The sequence below is a fragment of the Rhinoraja longicauda genome, chromosome 2 (genome assembly GCF_053455715.1).
Source record: "Rhinoraja longicauda isolate Sanriku21f chromosome 2, sRhiLon1.1, whole genome shotgun sequence".
NCBI lineage: Eukaryota > Metazoa > Chordata > Chondrichthyes > Rajiformes > Arhynchobatidae > Rhinoraja > Rhinoraja longicauda.
Window position 1 is genome coordinate 43,923,288 of NC_135954.1, and position 25,481 is coordinate 43,948,768.

Consider the following 25,481-nt stretch of genomic DNA (forward strand, 5'->3'; position numbering starts at 1 on the left):
AGAGTAGACTTGATTTGGCCGAATGGCATAATTCTACTCCTATCACTTATGACATGACTGACATGACCTCACTGTTGTCCTTGCACTTTTTAAAAATCTGATGTATACACTATATTCTGCACTCTGTTTATTTTTCTCTTTGCATTCCCAGTTATACTTGTGTACGATCTTTGGTTTGATCCCACCTAGGTATTGTGTGATTTGACTGGATAGCACTTAAAACAAAATTTCTCACTGTATCTCATAGCAATGACAATATCATGTTGAAAAGAAACCATGTTTAGTACACATATTCCTGAGTAGTATGCGAAATTAAATCAGTTTTTTAAAGCTTTCACAAATGACTGGATTTGCAAAAAAATAACTGCTTCATACTTTTACACCCCCATACAAAAGAGTTTAATTTTTACTATTCAGCAGAAGTTGGACATTTAAATGAGTTTGAATGAAATAAAATATTTTAGTGTACCCTGATGCATTAACAGGTGTAGGAACTATTTTTTCATGTTCAAGTAAGACAAAAAGACACATGATTTATTATGCATTAAACCTTTATACAGTATATAATTATCTTAATCAAAGACTTGTCTTAAGATGACATTTGCATGTATAATTACATACATTAAGATGAGCAATTGAAGCAGTCGATGCCCACATAGAACAAGACGTAGGCAACATTCAGGCACATGCTGATAAGTGGCAGTGACCTGCCAAGGAATGATTAACTCCAACCTGAGAGCCCAAACTTTAATATTCAGTGTTATCACCATCATTGATAACCTACCCATCAACGAAGGGCGGCACGGTGGCGCAACGGTAGAGTTGCTACCTTACTGTGCTTGCAGCGCCAGAGATCCGGGTTCAATCCCAATGATGGGAGCTGTCTGTATGGAGTTTGTACGTCCTCCCCGTGCCCACGTGGGTACTGTAAGGCAGCAACTGTACCGCCGCGCCACCGTGTCGCCCAATATCACATCAACGCTCAGACATTACCAATTTAGTCATGATCATTTAAGTAGAATGGGCTTGTAGTGAATACCGGTTGTTATAGTTCAGCACAGATAGAAAGGACAAGGATGGAAAGGAAGAGTCAAAGACTGACCAAATGGAATTGAGAGTAGATGAAAATTGGCTGCAAAAATAATAAAATCTGAGTACTAAACCAGAGAAGAAAGTAGTAAATATCACTGATATAGAAGAAAAAATGGTGTATGGGAGAGAATCGAAAACAGTATTGTAAAAAAGAATGTTCCATATATTCCACACTGCCCATCATCCAGGGACCAATAATCATCTTCTGGATGAAGCAGAAACTTACATTTTATACTCATAAAGAGGACTTCTCTAAATTAGGTTTCGAGTGACTCTGAACTAACTAGCTGTTTATCACCTTATTTTTCCATCCCATTCCCATTCTATCTTCAGCATTCTTTTCTCTTCCAACAAAGCCCATTGCAACACAACATCTTCTATTCAGTTAACCTGTCACAAGATAAACTTTGCAGTTTAACATTTAAATTAACTAATCAGCCACTCCAACATTGTGCCTTAATTTCCCTTTTGTTAAATTTCTGGCTGTATTTTACTTCTGAAAGTATTATATTGGTCAATTCAGCATGAGAAAATGCAAATGTCAGATTCCTTGTTTACAAGCCATTCTGACTTTTTTGTTATCACACAGCGAAAACATGTGTGGCTAACTTCTTGCCTCAAACAGATGAGCAGTAAATTGTACTTAGAGTCATAGATTGTCATAGAGTGATACAGTGTGGAAACAGGCCCTTCGGATCAACTTGCCCACACCGGCCAACATGTCCCAGCTACACTCGTCCCACCTGCCAACATTAGGTCAATTTTTCTCCAAACCTGTCCTATCCATGTACCTGTCTAACTGTTTCTTAAATGTTGGGATAGTCCCTGCCTCAACGACCTCCTCTGGAAGCTTATTGCATACATCCACCACGCTTTGAGTGAAAAAGTTCCCCTCATGTTCTATTAAATCTTTTCCCCTTCACTTTACTTCAGCAAATTATAGCGATAATGGCTGTTGCTTCAGCAAATTATAACGATAATGGCTGTTGCTCGGTTAAACTACCTGTCTCTACCGTCTCTGACCTATGCTCACATGAATCCTTCCTCAGCAAATGTTCTGTGCTGCACACTTCAGCCAGTGAAGATTCTAGTTTTTCCAACGGAAAGTAGATAACGGTTCATTCACGGTCTGCAGTCAGTTTCAGAAATCATACTTATCATACATATGGAGGCTACTAAATAGTTAAACATTTGAGCAATGACCAGGAACTCTGAGGTGCTGGAGTCTTGACCAAAAACACAAAGTGCTGGGAGAACTCAGCCAGCATCTTTGGAGCTGCGATGGAAAGGTGATGTTTTTGGTCAGAGCCTTTCTTCAGACTAAGAACTCTGATATTTGGTTAATATCCAAGAATTATATCTTTGTAGTCTTTACTCTGAATACTCTTCTTGGACTTTGACCATAGTTACAAGCAGGCTCTCATTCCCTCCGACTTAAAACATATATTTTCCTATCCATTATCACAGTAATTTGTAACATGCCCTCTAGTTAACAGATAATCCTCCTTACTTTATTTCAGGTACAAGAAATAACAAATGCAGTCATGATTTTGCTCCTTTTTTGAAGACAGATGACTCCTCTATGCCGTCGGCTAAAAACTGCCAAAATAGATTTATTAAACAGTAAATGAATAAGTGAACAGAATCAATGACCTACTACAGCAGAGAATGACTCAACAATCCCTCTGGTAAGAAAGAAAATAACAAATAGTTACACTGGTCACATCAATCTGCAGTATAAAATAGATGAGAGACAAAGTTTCTGATCATTAACCTTTACTCAGGAGAGGGAGATGTTGCAGAGCATACATTAACATTGCACCATTCCTATTGAGCGCGTCCACAACGCTAAGTTGCTGCACTGCAGGTGAACTATAATTCTTTTACAATTAACAAAATCCTACCTTTGCTCCAAAGGCGTTGAAACTGATCGTTGTCCATTGGTTGATTGAGAATTAACAGGCAATATTTCAATTTTCCTAAAATGAAAAGGGTCAAGGTTAACCAGGAAATTACATATTCACATAATTACTCTGCAGTAATCAATTTTTGTTCAGCCATCTTAGCATTCATTCTGTTCTAAAGGTGATTACCTCTCTATTTTTGCATCACCCTTTTTTTCAAATTCCAAAGTACACCTCAGACAATGTTACAAGTGTCTTTCTTTCTTGACATTTTTATGATTTATTCTCAATCCAGTTAATATTATTAACCCTTCTCAAACCTCAATTAATATCATGGTGTTAAAGTCCATATACAAATAATGTGCACAGATTTCTTCCTAAAATACTCAGTTTGAATTAGGATCACCAAACCTCTGCACAGTCCTGCCAGGATAGCAATGATACCTGCATTTTCCATCCTACATTTAAGAGCAAAACTGATCTAAAAGTCCAGTACCATTTTTTTAAAAAGATGAATATAATTGCATAGTAAGGTTCTGCAACATTAAGTGTTGCAATGGCTAGATGCATCTTTATGCTATGCATCCCCAAGCTACTGCAAGGATGGCTAAGCACAAGCCATGCCTATCATCTGCAGAGGAAAAAGAACAACTACATTAACAGTCCTTCTGGATTCTTCCTGGTATCCAACCAAACGCAGAATTGTTCAAAGACATGAGAGCCCTGACTGTTTAACCTCTGGTTCAAAATGCATAGTCCTGTGGGAAGGAGCAAAGAGAAGAATTTGATTATGAGGCAGAAAATCTCTGTGAAGTTGGCAGAAAAGGTCAAACCATATGGTTTCCACAGTTAATTGCCATACACAAATGAAAAGAGAATCCCAACAACTTTTCATTAGTTTCTGCATTTTTTCATTAGTTTCTGCACTTCTACAGGAACTGGGTTGAATCTGAACTTTGATCTACCCTGTGGATTAGATTTTGCAGGCGGACACACTGAATCAATGTCAGACATCTATGGATGGTTAAAAAGTGAGAATGCTTGTTCTGAACCCAAGATGATGACCACCATTGTACAGGAAGAAACAGTAGATGCTGGTTTAAACCGAAGATAGACACAAAAAGCTGGAGTAACTCAGTGGGTTTGATAGCATCTCCGGAGAAAAGTAATAGGTGATGGTTCGGGTCGAGACCCTTTCCGACTACTTGTAGAGTCAGAGAGCAGGAGTCTGAGGAAGGGTCTTGACCTGAAATGTCCCTATTCCTTTCCTCCAGAGATGCTGTCTGACGCACTGAGTTACTCCAGCTTTTTCTGTCTATCTATGATGACTACCATTAATCCTTCTATCTGATAATGTGTAATGTGAGAAAGGACTGCAAAACAGCAAACAAGGAAGTGACAGTATGAGGTGTATATCTACTACAGTTAACCCACAGTTATCTACTTTCAGCTACTATCTACCTCATTGGAAACCCTTGAACTATCTTTAATCGAACTTTACTGGACTTTATCTTGCACTAAACGTTATTCATGCAATTCCCTTTATCATGTATCTGTACACTGTGGATGGCTTGATTGTAATCATGCATTGTCTTTTCGCTGATTGGTTAGCAGCCAACAAAAGCTTTTCACTGTACCTTGATGCATGTGACAATAAACTAAATTCAACTAAAAAAAACAACATTCTGTAAAATCTTAATTCCATTCTACCAGTTTCTCCATCTCCATCATCTTTGCTCCAGTGACATTCCACAGAGGTGTCTGATTCATGGCTTCCCCTTGGTCGTAGTTCACCTCATATATTTGTGGCAACTCTTCTCTCATCCTCTCTCCTGATCAGAGCAAGGGTAGAGTTCCCCTTCCATTCCACAACCATACTTCCCAGCTTCAAGGAGATTTCCCCAACAGACACATCCTGCCCTCACCATTCAACATTTTGAATGCACTGTTCCCTTTGCAACTCCCTGGTCAGCTCTTCTGATCCCATAATAGGAGGAGATGCAGCACCTGTCCTTTTTGTTCTTTCCTTCCTACAAACAATCTTTCCAGGTGAAGCAGTGATTCACTCACACCTCTTCCAATTTAGTGGACTGCTTTCAGTGTTGATAACGTGGCCTCCTTTATATTTGAAAGCCAAACACAGAACGGGCGACTACTTTGTGGAGCATCTGCTTTCAGTCTGAAGGGGCTGAATGTCTCTCTGTTGAGGCATTCTCTACGGAGCTTCCTGTTGCCTGTTTCCATAGTTCCCCATTCTGATCTTTCTGTTTTCATAAACTCCTGCATTTTTATATCAGCTCGCAATATAATTTAGAGGAATGACATCTTCTGACTCTTTACTTCACAACTTTGCTGATTCCATGTCAAATGCAGTCGTCAATGTAGCGGAGGTAGAGTTCGGGGATAGGGCCTGTGTACACATGACTTCATCAACTTCATCACTAATTTCCATCCTGCACTCAAATTCACTTGGACCATCTCTGACATCTCCCAACCGTTTCTAGATCTCACCATCTCCATCACAGGAAACAGGCTATTGACCGACATCCACTACAAACCTACTAACTCCCAAAGCTATCTTGACTGCACTTCTTCCCACCTGCTTCCTGTAAAGACTCTATCCCCTACTCCCAATTCCGCCATCTACGCGGCATCTGGGCCCAGGGTGAGGTGTTCCATACCAGGGCATCGGAGATGTCCTCATTCTTTAGGAAACGGGGGTTCCCCTCTTCCATTATAGATGAGACTCTCACTAGGGTCTCTTCGATATCCCGCAGCTCCGCTCTTGCTCCCCCTCCCCCCATTCGTAACAAGGACAGAGTCCCCCTTGTCCTCACCTTCCACCCCATCAGCCATCGCATACAGCATATAATCCTCCAACATTTTCGCCACCTCCAACGGGATCCCACTACTGGCCACATCTTCCCATCTCCATCCCTTTCTGCTTTCTGCAGAGACCGTACCCTCTGAAACTCCCTGGTCAACTCATCCCTTCCCACCCAAACCACCCCCTCCCCAGGTACTTTCCCCTGCAACCGCAGGAGATGCAACACCTGTCCCTTTACCTCCCCCCTCGACTCCATCCAAGGACCCAAACAGTCTTTCCAGGTGAGGCAGAGGTTCACTTCCACCTCCTCTACCTCATCTACTGTATCCACTGTTCCAGGTGTCAACTTCTCTACATTGGCAAGACCAAGCACAGGCTCGGCGATCATTTCGCTGAACACCTCCACTCAGTCCGTCTTAACCTACCTGATCTCCCGGTGGCTCAGCACTTCAACTCCCCCTCCCATTCCCAATCTGACTTTTCTGTCCTGGGCCTCCTCCATTCTCAGAGTGAGGCCCAGCGCAAATTGGAGGAACAGCACCTCATATTTCGCTTGGGTTGTTGAACATTGACTTATCTAACTTCAGATAGCCCTTGCTTTCTCTCTCCATCCCCTCCCCCTTCCCAGTTCTCCCACCAGTCTTACTGTCTCCGACTACATTCTATCTTTGTCCCGTCCCCTCCCCTGACATCAGTCTGAAGAAGGGTCTCGACCCGAAACATTCCTTCTCTCCAGAAATGCTGCCTGACCGCTGAGTTACTCCAGCATTTTGTGTTTACCTTCGATTTAAACCAGCATCTGCAGTTCTTTCCTACACATTATCTGAATGGTGTCAGGTTAGAAAAAGGGGAAGTACAACAAGACCTGGGTGTCCTAGTGCATCAATCACTGAAAGTAAGCATACAGGTACAACAGGCAGTGAAGAATGCTGATGGCATGTTGGCCTTCATAACGAGAGGAGTTGAGTATAGGAGCAAAGAGGTCCTTCCACAGTTGAACAGGGCCCCGATGAGACCACAATTGGAGTATTGTGTGCAGTTTTGATCTAATTTGAGGAAGGACATTCTTGCTGTTGAGGGAGTGCAGCGCAGGTTCACGAGGTTAATTCCCAGGATGGTGGGACTGGCATATGATGAAAGAATGGAAAGACTGGGCTTGTATTCACTGGAATTTAGAAGGATGAGAGGGGATCTTATAGAAACATATAAAATTATTAGGAGATTGAACATGCTAGATGCAGGAAACATTGAATTGAAATTAATTGAATTTCTTTATTTGTCATTCAAAAACTGGTTTAAACGAAATTTAGTTTCCATGCAGTCACAAGCAACAAAAACACACAACTACATAATTCAACACAAACATCCATCAAAGTGACTCTCCTCCAGGCACCTCCTCACTGCGATGGAAGGTAAGAAGAAAGTTTTATCTCTTTCCTGCTTCTTCACCCGCGGTCAAGCAGTCAAAACTGCTGCGTCGAGGCGATCAAGGCTCCAGATGGAAGATGGAAGATCCCGCGGCCAATTTTAAGCCGTGCCGGATGATGAAAGATCCTGCAACGGGCCAACCCAAGACCCACAATTCTGGGCGGACGAAGATGCTGTTACTGGAGGCCCCCGAAATCTGTCGCCAACCAGGGACCTGCGAGCTCCCGATGTCACAGTCCATAGGGCCCGCGCGGGGCTGAAGCCTCCAAAGTCCAGTCACAGCTGCAAACGCAGCGCCACCACAGCCTCCGAAGTCCGCCAGCTCCACGATGGTAAGTAAGTCCTCGAGGTCGATTCCAGTTGGAGGCCGCCAGCTCCCTGATGCTAGGCCGCAACACGAACGGAGATACGACCCAAAAAAAAGGTTGCATCTCCGTTCAAGAAAGAGATAAGAAAAATGTTTCCCCCCCCCCCCCCCAACATAATACACAACTAAAAGTAAACTATAACATACATTTAACATTAGAAATAAGACAAGAAAGAAAAAGGCAAATGGACCGCAGGCAAGCCTCAGCTGCTAGGGCAGCGCTGCCACTTCCATGTTCCTGATGTTGGGGGAGGCCAGAACCAGCGGCCACAGTTTAAGAATAGGGGATAACACTATCCTACACACACTAGGGACAATTTATACTTATAACCAAGCCAATTAACTTACAAACCTGTACATCTTTGGAGTGTGGGAGGAAACCAAAGATCTCGGAGAAAACCCACGCAGGTCACGGGGAGAACGTACAAACTCCGTACAGACAGCAACCGTAGTTGGGATCGAACCCGAGTCTCCGGCGCTGCAAGCGCAGTAAGGCAGCAACTCTACCACTGTGCCACCGTGCCGCCCCAGTTATTTAACATTTGCCATCATCATTGCCATTTTTTCCCTGAGGCTAAGAGCTACTTGTACAATGTGCACATCTAGTTAAATATAGAAATCCGGAATTTGCATCGGTGATTCTCTGCTGCCTCACAAGTATAATATTTTATGCCTCATTCAGAATGTTCAGCATTGAGCAAATTGAAGAAAACCTCAGATATGCAAGTTATCCTTGCTGTAATGCACCCTGAGGTTTTAATATTTGAAGCCATGGGACATTAATGAGTCTTTCAAGGCATACTGAGCAAGGTCTGGCCTCCTTGTTAAAGTTCGGTTCTTAAAACAGACAACAACACAAACAGTTAAAGGTAAACCAAGCAAAGCTTTAATAACGTCAGACGGGAGTGGGGGCGACCAGAGCTAAGGGTGTATGACCATAGCACTCCCCCTGCTTCCACTCAAAGATACAGCATTTTCGCAGCATTTTTATACAGAATTTGCAGCAAGAATGTTTAACACAACATTTCCTTCAAATCAATCACAAACTGTATCGAACACAATATACTTGACACCCTACAGTCATAAAATATTCCACACAATAAGTCATTAGTGAAGGTAACGATCCTTATCATACCACAGAAGGTCTTGTTTACACACTCCGACAAGTAGTCAACAGTTAACCACATCCTAATCTTAGCGAGAGCATTGTCCATCGTCTTTCCCAGATATCATTCCCAGGCATTTACAGGATATAGTGTCGAAGCTGGCATTCAAGCTTTAGGAATCACATAGTTGTATCCTGACTGGTGCAATCTTGCAAACATCAGCTATTCAGGACCCAAAGTTCAGGCTCATCTTGTTATTCATTCTACCATTTTATTATTTCTGTGGTTTCCAGGGATTGTAAGTTTCAGCTACCAGACACATCCTTATGAGCAATTAGCAGTCCTCCACTTTCAACAATATAGAAGCCCCAAAAGCATACAAGCAGGTTTGCAGACAATAATAATAATAATAATAATACATTTTATTTATATAGCGCTTTTCATATACTCAAAGACGCTTTACAGAGAATTTGAGAACATAGGGAAATTAATAAATAGATAAATAAGTAAATAAATAAATGAACAGAGAAAGGAGACAGTAGGTGAGGTGACCTTCAGTGGTTGAAGGCAGTACTGAACAGGTGAGACTTCAGCGATGTTTTGAATGTGGTGAGTGTGGGGGAGTTTCTAACGGTTTGGGGTAGTGAGTTCCATAGGGTGGGAGCAGCGATGGAGAAAGCCCTGTCCCCCCAGGAACTGAGTTTAGTCCGGATGTGGGGGGATAGGAGATTGGCAGCGGCAGAGCGGAGGGTGCAGGTGGGAGTGTGCCTGTGGAGGAGGTCGGTCAGGTAGGATGGGGCCAGGTTATGGAGGGCTTTGTAGGTTATGAGGAGGATTTTGTACTGGATTCTCTGGGGGATGGGGAGCCAGTGGAGTTTATAAAGGACGGGGGTGATATGGTCACGGATCGAGGTGTGTGTGAGTAGACGGGCAGCGGAGTTTTGAATGTATTGAAGTTTATTGATGATTTTTGAGGGTGCGCCATAGAGGAGGCTGTTGCAGTAGTCCAGACGGGAGGTGATGAAGGCGTGGATGAGGGTTTCTGCAGCTGTGGAGGAGAGGGATGGACGGAGACGGGCAATGTTTTTGAGGTGGAAGAAGGCTGTCTTTGTGATGTGTTTGATGTGTTTGTCGAAGGAGAGGGTTTGATCAAGGATGATTCCAAGATTCCGGATGTGAGGTGAGGTGGATACTGGGAGACCATCAATGTTGAGGATGAAGTTTTGGGTGGATTTGGTGAGCATTTTTGGACCAATGATGATGATTTCAGATTTGTTGTAATTGAGTTTGAGGAAGTTTGATTGAAGCCAAGATTTTATTTCAGTAATGCAGTTTGTCAGTGTAGAGTGTGTGGTGGAGGAGATTGACTTGGTGGAGATGAGGAGCTGGATATCATCGGCGAAGCAGTGGAAGTTGAGACCATGACGGCGGATTAATTGACCAAGGGGGAACAGGTAGAGGATGAAGAGGAGGGGGCCAAGGACTGAGCCTTGGGGGACACCTTGGGGGAGGGGAGCGGTGGGGGATTTACAGTTGTTAATGGAGATGAACTGGTGTCTGTCAGAGAGGTAAGATTTAAACCAGGATAGGGCTGTGCCGGTGATGTTAAGGGAGGTTTCAAGTCGGGTGAGGAGAATGGAGTGATTTATGGTGTCAAAGGCGGCGCTGAGGTCAAGTAGGATGAGGATGTTGAGGTTGCCAGCGTCGGAGGAGAGGAGAATGTCGTTTGTGATTTTGAGGAGCGCAGTTTCAGTACAGTGGTTTGAGCGGAATCCAGATTGGAAAGTTTCATACAGGTTATTGGTAGAGAGGTGGTATTTTAGTTGGGAAGCTACAGCACGTTCCAAAACTTTGGACAGAAAGGGTAGGTTGGAGATTGGTCTGAAGTTGTTTGGGGTGTCAGGGTTTAGACCAGGTTTTTTCAGAATGGGGGTGACAGCAGCGATTTTGAGGGATGGCGGGACGATGCCAGTGGACAGGGAGGAGTTTATTGTTGCAGTGATAAGTGGAGAGAGAGCAGGAAGGCAGGCCTTGACAAAGCTGGAGGGGATGGGGTCCAGAGAGCAGGTGGCCAAGCATCCCATCATGCAAAGTTAATAGCCATTAACTCTTTCATCAACTGTCTTTTATACTTATTGCAACTGTGAAGGATGGATTTTGTGGCAGTCAGTCACAAGTAAAATAATAATTATCATCAGGAAATCCATCTCCAATCAAAATCTAAATAAAATAAGAAAACTTTGATATGATAAGTTTTAATCTACAAATTGAGAGGGAGAAGGGAAAATCGGAAGTGTCAGTATTACAGTATAGCAAAGGGGATTACAGAGGCATGAGGCAGGAGCTGGCCAGATTTGACTGGATGGAGACCGTAGCAGGGAAGACGGTGGAACAGCAATGGCAGGTATTCCTGGGAATAATGCAGAAGTTGCAGGATCAATTCATCCCAAAGAGGAGGAAAGATTCAAGGGGGAGTAAGAGGCACCCGTGGCTGACAAGGGAAGTCAAGGACAGCATAAAAATAAAAGAGAAGTATAACATAGCAAAGAAGAGCGGGAAGTCAGAGGATTGGGAATCTTTTAAAGAGCAACAGAAGATGATTAAAAAGGTAATATGGGGAGAAAAGATGAGGTACGAAGGTAAGCTGGCCAATAATATAAAGGAGGATAGTAAAAGCTTCTTTAGGTATGTGAAGAGGAAAAAAATAGTTAAGGCGACTGTGGGTCCCTTGAAGACAGAAGCAGGGGAATTTATTACGGGGAACAAGGAAATGGCAGACGAGTTAAACCGGTACTTTGGATCTGTCTTCACGAAGGAAGATACAAACAATCTCCCAGATGTTCTAGTAGCCAGAGATCCTAGGGTGACGGAGGAACTGAAGGAAATTCACATTAGGCAGGAAATCGTGTTGGGTAGATTGACGGGACTGAAGGCTGATAAATCCCCAGGGCCTGATGGTCTGCATCCCAGGGTACTTAAGGAGGTGGCTCTAGAAATCATGGACGCATTGGTGATCATTTTCCAATGTCCTATAGATTCAGGATCAGTTCCTGTGGAATGGAGGGTAGCTAATGTTATCCCACTTTTTTAGAAAGGAGGGAGAGAGAAAACAGGAAATTATAGACCAGTTATTCTGACATCAATGGTGGGGAAGATGCTGGAGTCAATTATAAAAGACGAAATTGCGGAGCATTTGGATAGCAGTAACAGGATCGTTCCGAGTCGGCATGGATTTACGAAGGGAAATCATGCTTGACTAATCTTCTGGAATTTTTTGAGGATGTAACTTGGAAAATGGACATGGGAGAGCTGGTGGATGCAGTGTACCTTGACTTTCAGAAAGCCTTCGACAAGGTCCCACATAGGAGATTAGTGTGCAAAATTAGAGCACATGGAACTGACATGGATAGAAAATTGGTTGGCAGACAGAAAGCAAAGAGTGGGGATAAATGGGTCCCTTTCAGAATGGCAGGCAGTAACTAGTGGGGTACCACAAGGCTCGGTGCTGGGACTGCAGCTATTTACAATATACATGAATGACTTGGATGAAGGGATTAAAAGTAACATAAGCAAATTTGCAGATGATACAAAGCTAGGTGGTAGTGTGAACTGTGAGAAAGATGCTATGAGGTTGCAGGGAGACTTGGACAGGTTGTGTGAGTGGGCGGATGCATGGCAGATGCAGTTTAATGTGGATAAGTGTGAGGTTATCCACTTTGGTGGTAAGAATAGGAAGGCAGATTATTATCTGAATGGTGTCAAGTTAGGAAAAGGGGATGTACAACGAGATCTGGGTGTCCTAGTGCATCAGTCACTGCGGGTACAGCAGGCTGTGAAGAAAGCCAATGGAATGTTGGCCTTCATAACAAGAGGAGTTGAGTATAGGAGCAAAGAGGTCCTTCTACAGTTGTACAGGGCCCTAGTGAAACTGCACCTGGAGTGCTATGTGCAGTTTTGGTCTCCAAATTTGAGGAAGGATATTCTTGCTATTGAGGGCGTGCAGCGTAGGTTTACTAGGTTAATTCCCAGAATGGCAGGACTGTCGTATGTTGAAAGACTGGAGCGACTAGGCTTATATACACTGGAATTTAGAAGGATGAGAGGGGATCTTATTGAAACATATAAGATTATTAAGGGATTGGACACGTTAGAGGCAGGAAACATGTTCCCAATGTTGAGGGAGTCCAGAACCAGGGGCCACAGTTTAAGAATAAGGGGTAGGCCATTTAGAACAGAGATGAGGAAAAACTTTTTCAGTCAGAGAGTTGTAAATCTGTGGAATTCTCTGCCTCAGAAGGCAGTGGAGGCCAGTTCTCTAAATACTTTCAAGAGAGAGCTAGATAGAGCTCTTAAGGATAGTATGGGGAGAAGGCAGGAACGGGGTACTGATTGAGAATGATCAGCCATGATCACATTGAATGATGGTGCTGGCTCGAAGGGCTGAATGGCCTCCTCCTGCACCTATTGTCTATTGTCTATTTGCAACAACATGCATTCAAACATTATCAACCAGAGGTCTTTGATATTTAGCAACCATCTCTAGATAATCATGATTTGTTAAGGTATACTCATATATATTATGTGGTTTGTGAACACTGTAAGACCTTGTTTTAATGGATTTTGGATATAGCGGACGGACCTGCTGATACCACCCCGGCTCGCACCTCGCCCCCAACATTTCTTCACCTGCTGCACTGTTCAGTTGACACAGCTGTTGTTGCGGCTCACATTGTAACCCCTGGGGACAGCTCTTTCTTCAGGCCGCCGGCACCGACAGTACGTGCTTGGTCATCGTGAGGCTCCCTCCCCTCCCACCAGCCGCTGCTTCTTCCCATCGGCGTGGCTTTGTCTGCTCCCTGCTCCACCGCCGCCATCACCTCCTTGTCCCGTCGCTCTGTCCACTCGGCCTCTCCACACCCGCCTCCTCCTCCTTCTCACCCGGAGTTGCCGACGGACTCCACCTCGGAAACAGTAGCAGGTGGGAACCCCACGGGAACCAAGCACATCTTGTCAGTGGCAGCAATCTGAAGAAAGTGCTGTCTCCAGGGGCTACAACGTGAGCCTTGTCACCAGACATTGCAGTGGGTGAAGAAAGGGCTCACTGGTGCCGACCGGCGGCAGTAGAACCTAGTTTTAAGGTGAAACGACACAAAGTGCTGGAGTAACTCAGCAGACTGCATCAGTTTGAAGAAAGGTCTCAACGTCATCTATCAAATGATGTTGCCCGATCCGCTGTTACTCCAGCAGTTCTTAGTTTCATCTACATTTAATGATAATACCTTGCTCGGTTGTAGTGGACAATCAGCAATAACAGACACTGCCCTCCCGCCCTCCTCCCATAGTCCATTTTAAATTGAATCTTGACCTTAAGTATTAAATGACTGCATTTTTATAATTGTAAATAATTATTTCATCAATAATTAGAGCTTCTGATAGATGGAAAAAAAATACACAAGTCATCTGTCACAAGTGCTTTATATGGTTGTACATTGTGTGTTTACATACATAATCACATATAATGAAAAATAAAATTGTTTCTGAGTGCATATGCCTGAGAGCAGTTCACATATTCTTTGGAAGTATTTGAGTATAATTTATAAAGATTTAACATTCAATTACTAACTTCCACAATCCTGATATACCTTATTAATTCAAGCCGTCACAGAAATTGTACCAGTACCAGCCATGCTGATATTTAAACTCAATTAATGCCCGAAGCCAGCGGAGGTTAGTCACTTTGCCAGTATTTTAACAGTGTTATTACTAGAACCACAATGATACAGCTGCAATTCACAGTATCAAAGCTCCATCAAGGCAATACTTGTTTTTGCCCTGGAAGGCATGTTGACTTTTAATCAGAGAATGGTGGTTACGTTGTACTTTCTATTAAGATGACCAAAAAATGTGACACCTTGTACGTGTCCTATTTTTTGCACTTTAAAATTTCAAAATTAAATACATTATTCAAGGTATAACTTGCAAAATATTTTAAAACATTGTTTATTTTATTCCAATGTTCTTCTAGGGTGGACAAATGACAGTTTTATTCTCAACATGTGGTTAATGATATCAGTACAAGAAGAAATAAAATTGATCATATGGATTTGGTCATAAGAGTCATAATATAAGAGTGTTTTAATTCTTGAACGATGAAAACATACCAATATAAAAAGGTGCTTCAAAATACTTAAAGATAAACTAGGAAATGATTTAATTTCAATTCCAGGTCTATTCCAATGTAATTCTGTTAGCAGCCATTGAGGTACAAATTAATTTTCTCTTTTCCTGTGAAATAAATATTTCTCAACTGTTTGACATTTTCATTAAAATTTTGATCAAGATCAACAATGCTCCATTTTTAAAGTTATCTATAATTTGAGATTATATATATATATATATATATATATATTGGATGATGAAATATTTTTCCCATCAAGTTTTATTCACAATTTTATTTTATTTTTACTGCTTTTTGAAAGAAAGAGGCAGCATGCAACTATACAAATATTGGTAGGTTACCTTGATATTACTGCTTTTCAATGTGTACAATTCTGTTGCATATAACAAAAAATGAACAAAAATACCAATCTGAATTAATACTCAACTTTGCTATGTTCATTCTCTCTCATTTCTACGGATGCGCTGTAGAAAGCATTTTGTCAGAATGCATCACAGAATGGTTTGAGAACGGCTCCATCCAAGACAGCAGAAATTGCGGAGAATTGTGGTTGCAGCCCATACTATCACACAAACCAACCCCTCTTCCACTGACTCCATTTATACTTCACGCTGCCTCGGCAAGGCCACCAGTGTAATCAAGGACAAGTCTCACCCTGGTCACTCCCTCTTCTCCCCTCTCCCATCTGGCAAGGGGTGTGAAAATGCACACCACCAGATTCAGAGACAGTTTCTTCCCAGCTGCTATCAGGCAACTGAACCATCCTATCAACAACTAGAGAGCGATTCTGAGCTACTATCTACCTCACTGGAGACCCTTGGACTTCAGACCCAATTGGACTTTATCTTGCACTAAACCTTATCCCCTTTATTATGTATCTGTACACTGTGGATGGCTCGATTGTAATCGTATAGTCTTTCCGCTGACTGATTAGCACACAACAAAAACGCTTTTCACTGTACCTCGGACAATAAACTAAACTAGCAGGGGTGATTTAGTCAAGCTCAGGAGAGAGAATTCTGATTTAATTTTCTTTTACATGGATAGGACAGGTTTGGTGGGATATGGACCAAGCTTAGGCAAGTGGGACTAGTGTAGCTGGAACATTGTTGGCTGGTGTGGGCAAGTTGGGCCGAAGGGCCTGTTTCCACACTGTATCACTCTATGACTCTATAGGCTTGAAGCACAATGCATGCTTCCATCTATGCTGCTGTCTGATCTGTTTTACATGGCACAGCCCTGTCTCACCTAACCGTGCCATTCCGTACAGCATCCTTGGGCAAGGTAAAGAGTGGACGGGTCTGCTTGCTAATTAACTCCTCATGGTGCTCGGACATGGTGGTTCTGGCGAGCTCCTGCAACTTCACACAGATGGCACCTGAAGTCATGATCGAGCCCGGGTCTCGTGTTGTGACGCTATCTGTTGCATCACTGTGCCACCCTTTATTACAAAGAATATGTGTAATTAAGGACAGAATGGTTAATATTTATCGTGCAGTTTTAATCACCTGAGGTTGTCTGGTGAATCATTTTGCAATGTGATATTTTAATTGAGGTTTGTCTGAAATAACACTCATCTGAGTTGCTGCCACCAATGAATTTTAATATTTTGTTTGTAACCATGAGTCAAAACGTGATCAATGGGCAGAGATCAATTTAAGAAATTGTTTGGGGGAAAAAATGGAGAGTAGACACAATTTGAAATAACCCTGATTACATTACAGTTATCATAGTGAGCACATCACAACACAGATCCACTTCAGTATAAAGATTCCATATTCTTTTCTCGAGACAAAATGCCCATGTTATCTTAAATGATGCATTCAAGTGTAAACGTCAAATGAATGACAAGTAGTGGCAGAAAATATACAATGTATTGTTTGAAAATAAATAAAAGTACCTGCAGGAAGAAAACACTCCAGAGGAATGAACATATCATCTGCGGCAGCCATCAGTGTAGGATTTGACTGAAGGTCAGTATAAGGTCTGAAGAAGGGTCTTGCCCCGAAACGTCACTTGTTCCTTTTTTCCAGAGATGCTGCCTGACCCGTTGAGTTACTCCAGCTTTTTGTGTCTATCTTTGGTTTAAAACGGCATCTGCGGTTCCTTCCTACACGTATAGGATTTTGTTCTCCCTCAATGACTCTGAAACGAAACAAAAATAAAATTGTATCAACCATACTGAACAACTTTTAAATATCTGAACTACAATGAGTAACAATTAACGGCATTGGATTCATGCCAGATCAGTAAATATACCAGATTATGCACAAATTAGGACTTCAGAAATAATAGCTCACTTCATAACGTTGCAGCAACGTGTACTATCAAATAGATATATTTTGCCAAACCCGTTTAATGTTTATCTTTTAGTTTAGAGAAACTGCATGAAAACTGCCTCTTTGGCCCATCGCGTCCACGCTGACCACCAGTTCGCCCAAGTTCAATGTTATCCCACCTTCTCATATGCTCCCTTCACACCAGTGGCAATTTACAGAGGCATGGAAACAGGCTCTTCGGTCCACCGAGTCAACATCGACCATTGATCACCCATCAACACTAGTTCTATGTCACCCAACTGTCTCTACATCAGGGACAATTTATGGAAGACAATTAACCAACAAACCTGCACGTCTTTGGGATGAGGGGGGAAACTGGAGCACCCGGTGGAAACTCACGCGGTCAAAGGGAGAACATACAAACTCCCCACAGACAGAATACAGGGTCAGGATCATACCCGAGTCTCTTGTGCTGGGAGGCATCAGCTCTACCAGCTGCGCCACCCTGTGGTAATATATAAATAATCTTAACTTTCATCTTTATATTGTCTCTAAACCAGTATATTTGAATTTATATCCAAGATTTTTCCAACACTACATAAAGTTTAGGAAACTGAATTCTGACAGGGCCCTTTAGGAATATAAAAGAAATAGGAAAGAACTTAAACAGCGAATCAAGAGAGGTAAAAGCAGAGTTGGATAAAGGGAAGTCCCACAGCATTTTATACACACATTAAAAACAAGAGGGTAGCTAAGTAAAGGATAGGGCAACTCAAGAACAAAGGAGGGAATTTATGCCTTTAGCCAGAAAAAATGGGAAAGATACCAAATGAGCACTTTGCATTGGCTTTCAGCTGGAAGGACATGGATGAAGGAGAGACGAGGGGCATATTGATATTCTAGGGTACGTTGATATGAAGAAAGAGGCAGCAGTTTCTTAAGTGGCGCAGCGGTAGAGCTGCTGTCTTACAGTGCCAGAGATCCAGGTTTGATCCTGACTACGGGTGCTGTCTGTATGGCGTTTGTACGTTCTCCCTATGACCACATGGGTTTTCTCGGGGTGCTCGGTTTCCTCCCACATTGCAAGGACATGCAGGTTTGTAGGTTAATTGGCTTGTGCAAACTGTAAATTAATTGTCCCTAGTATGTGGAATAGTGTTAGTGTGCAGGATGATTGCTGGTCGGCGAGGGCTGGGTGGGCTGAAGGGCCTGTTTTCGCCTTGTATCTCTAAATTCTAAAGTTGGGGTGATGGGTGTTTTGAAGAACATTAAGGTGAGTAAACTTCCACGGCCTGATGGATCTATCCCAGGGTATTGAGGGAGTCAAAAGAATAAATCACTGGGACTTTGACACAGATCTTTGCATCTTCTCGAGCCACAGACAGGGTCACTGTGGACTGGAGAATAGTCAATCCTGTTCCTTTGTTAAAAAAAGGCACCAGGTATAATCTTGCCAATTTGGGCAGATATAAGCCTGAAAGTAATGGTAGGGATATTGTTAGAGAAGATGCTTTGGGATAGAATCTACTCACATTTGGGAAAACAGTGATTTATAAGGGACAGTCAGCAAAGCTTTGTGCAGGAGTGGTTATGCCTTACGATCTTGAGCTTTAGGTACAGTTGCCCAGTGGTAGAGTTGTTGTTTCATAGAGCCAGAGACCCGGGTTTAATCCTGACTATGGATGCTATCTGTACGGAGTTTGTATGTTTCCCTGTGACCATATGGGTTTTGTCCAGGTGCTCCAGTTTCCTCCCACATCTCAAAGACGTTCTGGTTTGTAGGTTAATTGACTTCTGTAAATTGCCCCGAATGTGGAGGATGTGTAACTGGGATAACATGGAACAGGTGTATGTAATCACGGGTGACGAGGACAGGGCATACAGAGAACTGATCAAGGAGTTTGTGGACTGGTGCCAGTGGAACTGCCTCCGGATCAACGCGGGGAAAACCAGGGAGATGGTGGTAGATTTCCGCAGGCGCAGCCAGGTCTCCCTGACACCGGTGAACATCCAGGGAATGGATATCGAGAGGGTGGATTCTTATATGTACCTGGATGTCTACCTCAACAATAAACTGGACTGGACTGAAAACACCGATGCGCTATACAGAAAGAGCCAGAGCAGACTTTATCTGCTAAGGAGACTCGGGTCCTTTGGAGTGCAGGGGGCACTCCTAAGGACCTTCTACAACACAGTGGTGGCATCGGCCATTTTCTATGGAGTGGTCTGCTGGAGCAGCAGCATCTCAGCGGCGGAAGGGAAGAGACTTGACAAGCTGGTCAGGAAAGCCAGCTCTGTCCTGTGTTGCCCCCTCGAATCAGTGCAGGTGGTGGGAGAAAGGAGGATGATGGCAAAACTAACATCGCTGCTGGACAACGACTCCCACCCCATGCAGGACACTGTCACTGCACTGAGTAGCTCCTTCAGTGACAGACTCCTTCACCCCGTGCGTGAAGGAGAGATATAGGAGGTCCTTTCTTCCCGCTGCTGTGAGACTGCACAACCAGTACTGCTCCCAGCAGACGAGTCAACAATAACAGCTAAGAACACACAGAAAACTGATGACAATGTATGTATCTTTTATTTATAATGAATGATCTCTTGCTCTCTTGCTCTCTTGCTATCCACTTTGCTGCTGTAACACTGTAAATTTTCCTGGTGTGGGATGAATAAAGGAATATATATGTATGGTTGATTGTTGGTTGGTGCAGACTCAATGGACCCATTTCCATGCTGTATCTCCAATCTAAAACTAAACTAGAGAAGTTGGCAATGATGATTGATGAGGGTAGTGCAGTGGATGTTGTATGTGTGGACTTTAATAAAGCTTCCAACAGTCCCTTGCGGTAGGTTGATCCAGGCACATGGGGGTCCACAGTGACTTGGTAGATTGGATCCAAAGTTGACTTGACCCTGGAAGACAGAGGTAGTGATCGAGGAATGTTATACTAACTGGATGCTTGTGACCTGTAGCGTTTCACAAAGATCATAACTGGGACCTTTGCCGTTTGTGATATACACACAAAATACTGGAAACACTCAGCAGATCAGGCAGATTTAAGAAACAGAATTAATGTTTTAGATTAAAGGCCCTGTTAAAACTGGGAAAAGGTTATTTCAGAAGTTATTTCAAGAAGTTATTACAGAAGTTGTTAACACGTTAATTCCAGTGAGTCTGTGAAGGGATGGACAAGATTATAGATGCATACAGATGATTAATTGTTAAAAAGCCTTTGGGAATTGCGAAGAGAAATATAGTAAATAACCAAAGCAGCACAGGATAGCAATCTTATAAGGAAGGAACATCTCTCGAGGTTGAAGAAAAGCTGAAGAAATGAAAACAAAATCTGCATAAGATTTGAGATCATCATGCCAAACTAAATTTGCAGATTTATGAAACTTGGAAATGTTATTATACTTGTGGAAGATAGCAATGCACAATGGTTAGTGGATATCTGGAACGCAAAATTCAACGCAAAAAAGAATGAAAGATCAGAAAGAATAAAAGTCACATTTTTTAAAAGGATTCAAGAAGTCAAGGACAAGACTTCAAATTTTTGAACTTAGCAAAACAGTTCTGTATATTTTCATTAGAGCAGAGAAGAATCAGAAGAGATTTGATACAAGCATCTAAATCGTGGTGAATTTGGAGAAAGTAATTGACGAGAAAATGTTTCCCATGGCTCAACTTGAAAGCATAAAATTTAAGCTGATTTAAGGTGAACAATAGGCAACATCTGTAAAAGTGTTATGTAACAATTGATTAGGATTTAATACAAAGATGAAAGCAAATTCAATAACCGTCTAACAAAGGAAATAGATAAATATTTGAAGGAGAAATTTTTTTTTAGGATAATTTGATTGCTCTTTGAAAGAGCTAATGCAAGCAGAATTTACTCTTGCTACAGTAGATGGTTTTATGATTGCAAAAGTTATCCATTACGACATCAGTCAAGGAGACGGAGGCATTTTTGGAACTGATGGGTTATTGCTGGGATTTTATAGATGCTTTTGTCTCATAGCATTCACCATGTTGAGCAATTGCATGGGTGGGCATGTTTTGAAGCATCTACTCCCTGTTTATGTTTTCCTTTGGATATATGAATTGGGGTGTATCCACGTTCTTATTGTAAATAATTTTAATGATGTATATTTCTATTTTAGTTTATTCAAGCTGGATAAGATAGTAGATTAGATAGAGACTTAACAAAAACCATATAATATCTTAAATATGGTTTTGCCGGATTGACTGTTTCATATCCTTGCACCATACACATAATATAATCATGAGGGCTGATGCTCATGGCTGTAGAGACCTATCCGGGCCATGCCATGATTGAATGGGGGAATAGACTCGATGGGCCAAATGGCCTATTTTTTGCTCGTAGATTTTGTCTGGGCCATGCATTCTTCTTACTGCTACTGTTGAGCAGGAGGTACAGAAGCTTTTAGTTGCACGACACCAGGTTCAGAAACAGCTACCGTCCTCTCAGGTTCTTGAACCAACCTACACAACTCCAATACTACTTCCACAACAATAGTCCACCTCTTGCACTACCATAGATCTGCTGTTTTAAAAAAAATGTTTTTGCATTAATGTCGTCGTTTTGAGCAGTCTTCTTTCTTTTCAAAATGTGTGTAATTTGTGCGTATTTAATGTATTTTATGTTCCTTACCGTATTTATGCGCATGACCATAAACCCAACATGATATTCTTTGCACTCTCGCAGTTGGATGTACAGTTTACCATGCACAGTGGGAACATTGCTCATCTTTTTATCTAGTTCGTTATTATTTATTCCGGCAGCTTGCACCTCATTCCCGATGGGCAAAGGTCAAAGGTATGGGCTCCTGCATCAATGCCCCAAATCACTATAACTGCCTGACTTTCAAACATATCCTCAAATCCAGGCCATCACCTAACCTAAGGGCTATGGCTGCTGCTTGAATCAAACTATTCTCTTGACTCCTTCCTTCCCAGATCATTGTCTGACGAAGTGGCCCTATCCAAAACATCATTTGTCCATCTCTCTGCACAGATGCTGTCTGGCGTGTTGAGATCCTCCAGTACTTTGACTTTCCTTAAGATCCCTGCAAATGTAGTCTGCTGCGTCTCAATTTTAGTACTCACTTAATATTTGGTTTGGTTCATTATTTTAGTTTATCTACTGAATATTATTTTTGATACATACCATTATTTATAAATTTTCTTCTGAAGTCGGAGGCCATAAAAGATACAAGTTATAGTTATAATTCTTTAATGTCTAAGTGTGTGCTTTGATGGGATTCAATCACTCAACAATCCCCACACTAATCAATATTTTTATTCTTGCACTCTTTGCAACCATCTGTTCAAAGATGATTTTTGATGTCTCTCTTTTATCTTTTCCTTTGTTTTCATTTCTGTGACCTGTCTGTGGGTGGCCCAAACACATGTTCTGCATTTACAATCAATCTGTAGAGTTTTATTTTTAAACATTAACTAATTGGATGTGGGCTCACAAGAACACACAAATAGAAATGTAAATAGGCCACTGGTCCCTTCATTCTGCCCCACCATGCATTATTGTCATCTGGTTATCTGCCTTTGGCCTCAATTCCTTTTCTGCGCCTGTACCCCATTGTCCTCAATCCTCAATCTTCCAATAACGTATCCACATCTACACTTTATACCTCCAATAATCCAACCTCCGTGATCCTCTAAGATAGAGAATTCCAAAGAGGTTCCTATGCATGTAGGTTTTAAATAACCGCCATATTATCCTGCATCAATATCCCCTTGCTTGGCACACTCCCGCCAGTGCAACCTTTCAAAATCTACCATGTCATGTCCCTTCAGATCCTATATGTTTCAAGAAAACCATTCTTCTTTCTACTAAATTCTAAAGAATACAGACCCAACGTCTTTAGCAGCTCGTGATATAACCACCTTCCCATCCCTGAATTACTTTGTCTCCAATGCAAATATATCCTTCACTACATAAGGGGGCCAAAACTGTGCACAATACATCAGCTGTGCAATAGTACCTACATTCTCTATTTCTAAGCTCCAACCCCCTTATAGTAAGGTGAATCTGCCATTTGCCTTCTTAAAAACTTGCTGCAGCTCCAAGTTTTTGTGATTTATGCACAGAAACACCTAGTTCCCTCCATGGGGAGGCAGTAATGAATTACCAGTGGATGAGAACGGACATGGAAAGAGTAGCAAGTTTGCAGATGATACAAAAGTGGGTGGTTTTGCCCAGAGTGATGATGGTTGTGAAAAATTGCAGCAGGATCTTGATCAGTTGGCCAGGTGGGCTGAGGAATGGTTGATGTAATTTAATACAGAGAAATGTGAAGTGTTGCATTTTGGGAAGTCTAACATGGGCAGGATCTACACAGTGAAGGGTAAGGCTCCGGGTAGTGTTGTGGAGCAGAGGGATCTAGGAGTGCCGGTGCATGGTTCCTTGAAGGTGGAGTCGCAGGTAGGGTGGTCAAAAGGGCTTCTGGCACATTGGTCTTCATCAGTCAGAGTATTGAGTATAGAAGTTGGGAGGTCATGTTGCAGTTGTATAAGACATTGGTGAGACCGCATTTAGAATATTGTGTTCTGTTCTGGGCACCATGTTATAGAAAAGATATTGTCAAGCTTGTAAGGGTTCGGAAAAGATTTACGAGGATTTTGCCAGGACTAGAGGGTGCGAGCTAGAGGGAGAGGTTGAGTAGGCTAGGTCTCTAGTTCATGGAGCATAGGAGGATGAGGGATGATCTTATAGAGGTGTATAAAATCGTGTAGAGGAATAGATCAGGTAGATGCACAGAGTCTCTTGCCCAGAGTAGGTGAATCAAGGACCAGAAGACATAGGTTCAACGTGAAGGGGAAAAGATTTAATAAAAATCTGAGAGGTAACTTTTTCACACAAAGGGTGGTGGGTGTATGAAACGAGTTGTCAGAGGAGGTGTTTGAGGCAGGGACTATCCCAACGTTTAAGAAACAGTTAACCATGTACATGGAAAGGACAGGTTTGGAGTGATATCGGCGAAGCGCAGGCAGGTGGGACTAGAGTAGCCGGGACATGTTAGCCAGTGTGGGCCAGTTGGGCCGAAGGGCCCATTCCCACACTGTATGACTCTATGACCATCTCAAACCCCTGTGTCTTTCAAGTGGAAGTATCCCAAAATTGTTATTTCAAAATGTGTTACTGGACTAGACCCAGGAATGAAGAAGAAATATTGGCAGAACATAGAAAAGCACGGTACAGGAAGAGGCCCTTCAGCCCACAATGTCTGTGCCGAATGTGATGCCCAGATAAACTAATCTCATGCGCCGGCACATGATCCATCTTCCTCCATATCCATTAACCGATCTAACAGCCACTTCAATGCCACTATCATTTCTGCAGGATAAATCAGGATGTTTTTGAGATGCGACATCTGTCTGCCGTCCTTATCCTTGGTAATAGAGGTCAGATTTGAGAAGAATTATTAGAATAGTTTTCGGAAGTTACTCAATGCCTTCTGTGGATGAATGCAAGTCTGTAATACTACAGCAGAGATGCTGTCTGGTCCTCCAACCTTTGCTGTAACAAACTTTCTATATCATCTGGACCTAATGAAATTAATTGAAGCCAGCATGCGTGACAGTGGGGTCCTCAGTTGAACTTCGAAGATGCATCATGCACTCAGCACTGCTAGATGAAGATGATTCCAGGACCTTCAGCCGAATCTTTCGCACTTTACGCAGGACTTCGCTTTTGAGGATAGGGATTCTGTTCAAGTTTTCTCTTCCAATTAATACGGTGAAAGGGGAACAGTTTAAAGGAAATGTGCAGGGCAAGTTTTTTTTACACAGATAGTGGTGGGTACCTGGGGCACCCTGCTAAGACTGGTGATGGAGGCAGATACAATAGGGCTTCTGCAGTGCTGGGATATAATTTTGCTGATGTTTAAAGCCCACGGTGCGAGCTGGTTGTTGTTAACAGACGTATACCAAGCTTTTCTATTTTTAAATTTCAGATGTTCAGCAATTGTGGTTTTGATTATTCCCGAGGTGATTGCAGATACATCGCTCTAGAACAAATCATGATAATCGCAGGCACTTGAACAAACTCTGTACCTGACAATGACAACACCACACCACTTCTCTCCCAAAATACAGGTTATGTTTATATTTACTTGGCATTGACGACACATTTGAAATGTAAATTTTAAACAGCTTCAGATTGGAAAATCAGTATTTTTTTATCGAGGGAATTTCTACTCAGTAAAATGATTAAGTATGGAAAAATTACCACGTGCAAGATTTTTGCACAGATAGA

The 25,481-nt window shown here is 42.3% G+C and overlaps 1 protein-coding gene across 3 annotated transcripts in view; it reads right to left on the reverse strand.

Moving 5' to 3' along the window:
* Positions 1-25,481, reverse strand: part of tpk1 (thiamin pyrophosphokinase 1) — a 299,450-nt gene that overhangs the window by 222,718 nt on the left and 51,251 nt on the right. For all 3 annotated transcript variants that reach the window (XM_078418374.1, XM_078418380.1, XM_078418367.1), the window contains exons 3-4: positions 16,803-17,047; positions 2,997-3,071 (exon numbers count right to left, since the gene is read on the reverse strand). In XM_078418374.1, the coding sequence (XP_078274500.1) occupies positions 2,997-3,071; positions 16,803-16,854 (127 nt within the window). In that variant the 5' untranslated portion in view covers positions 16,855-17,047. The remainder of the gene's footprint in view (positions 1-2,996; positions 3,072-16,802; positions 17,048-25,481) is intronic.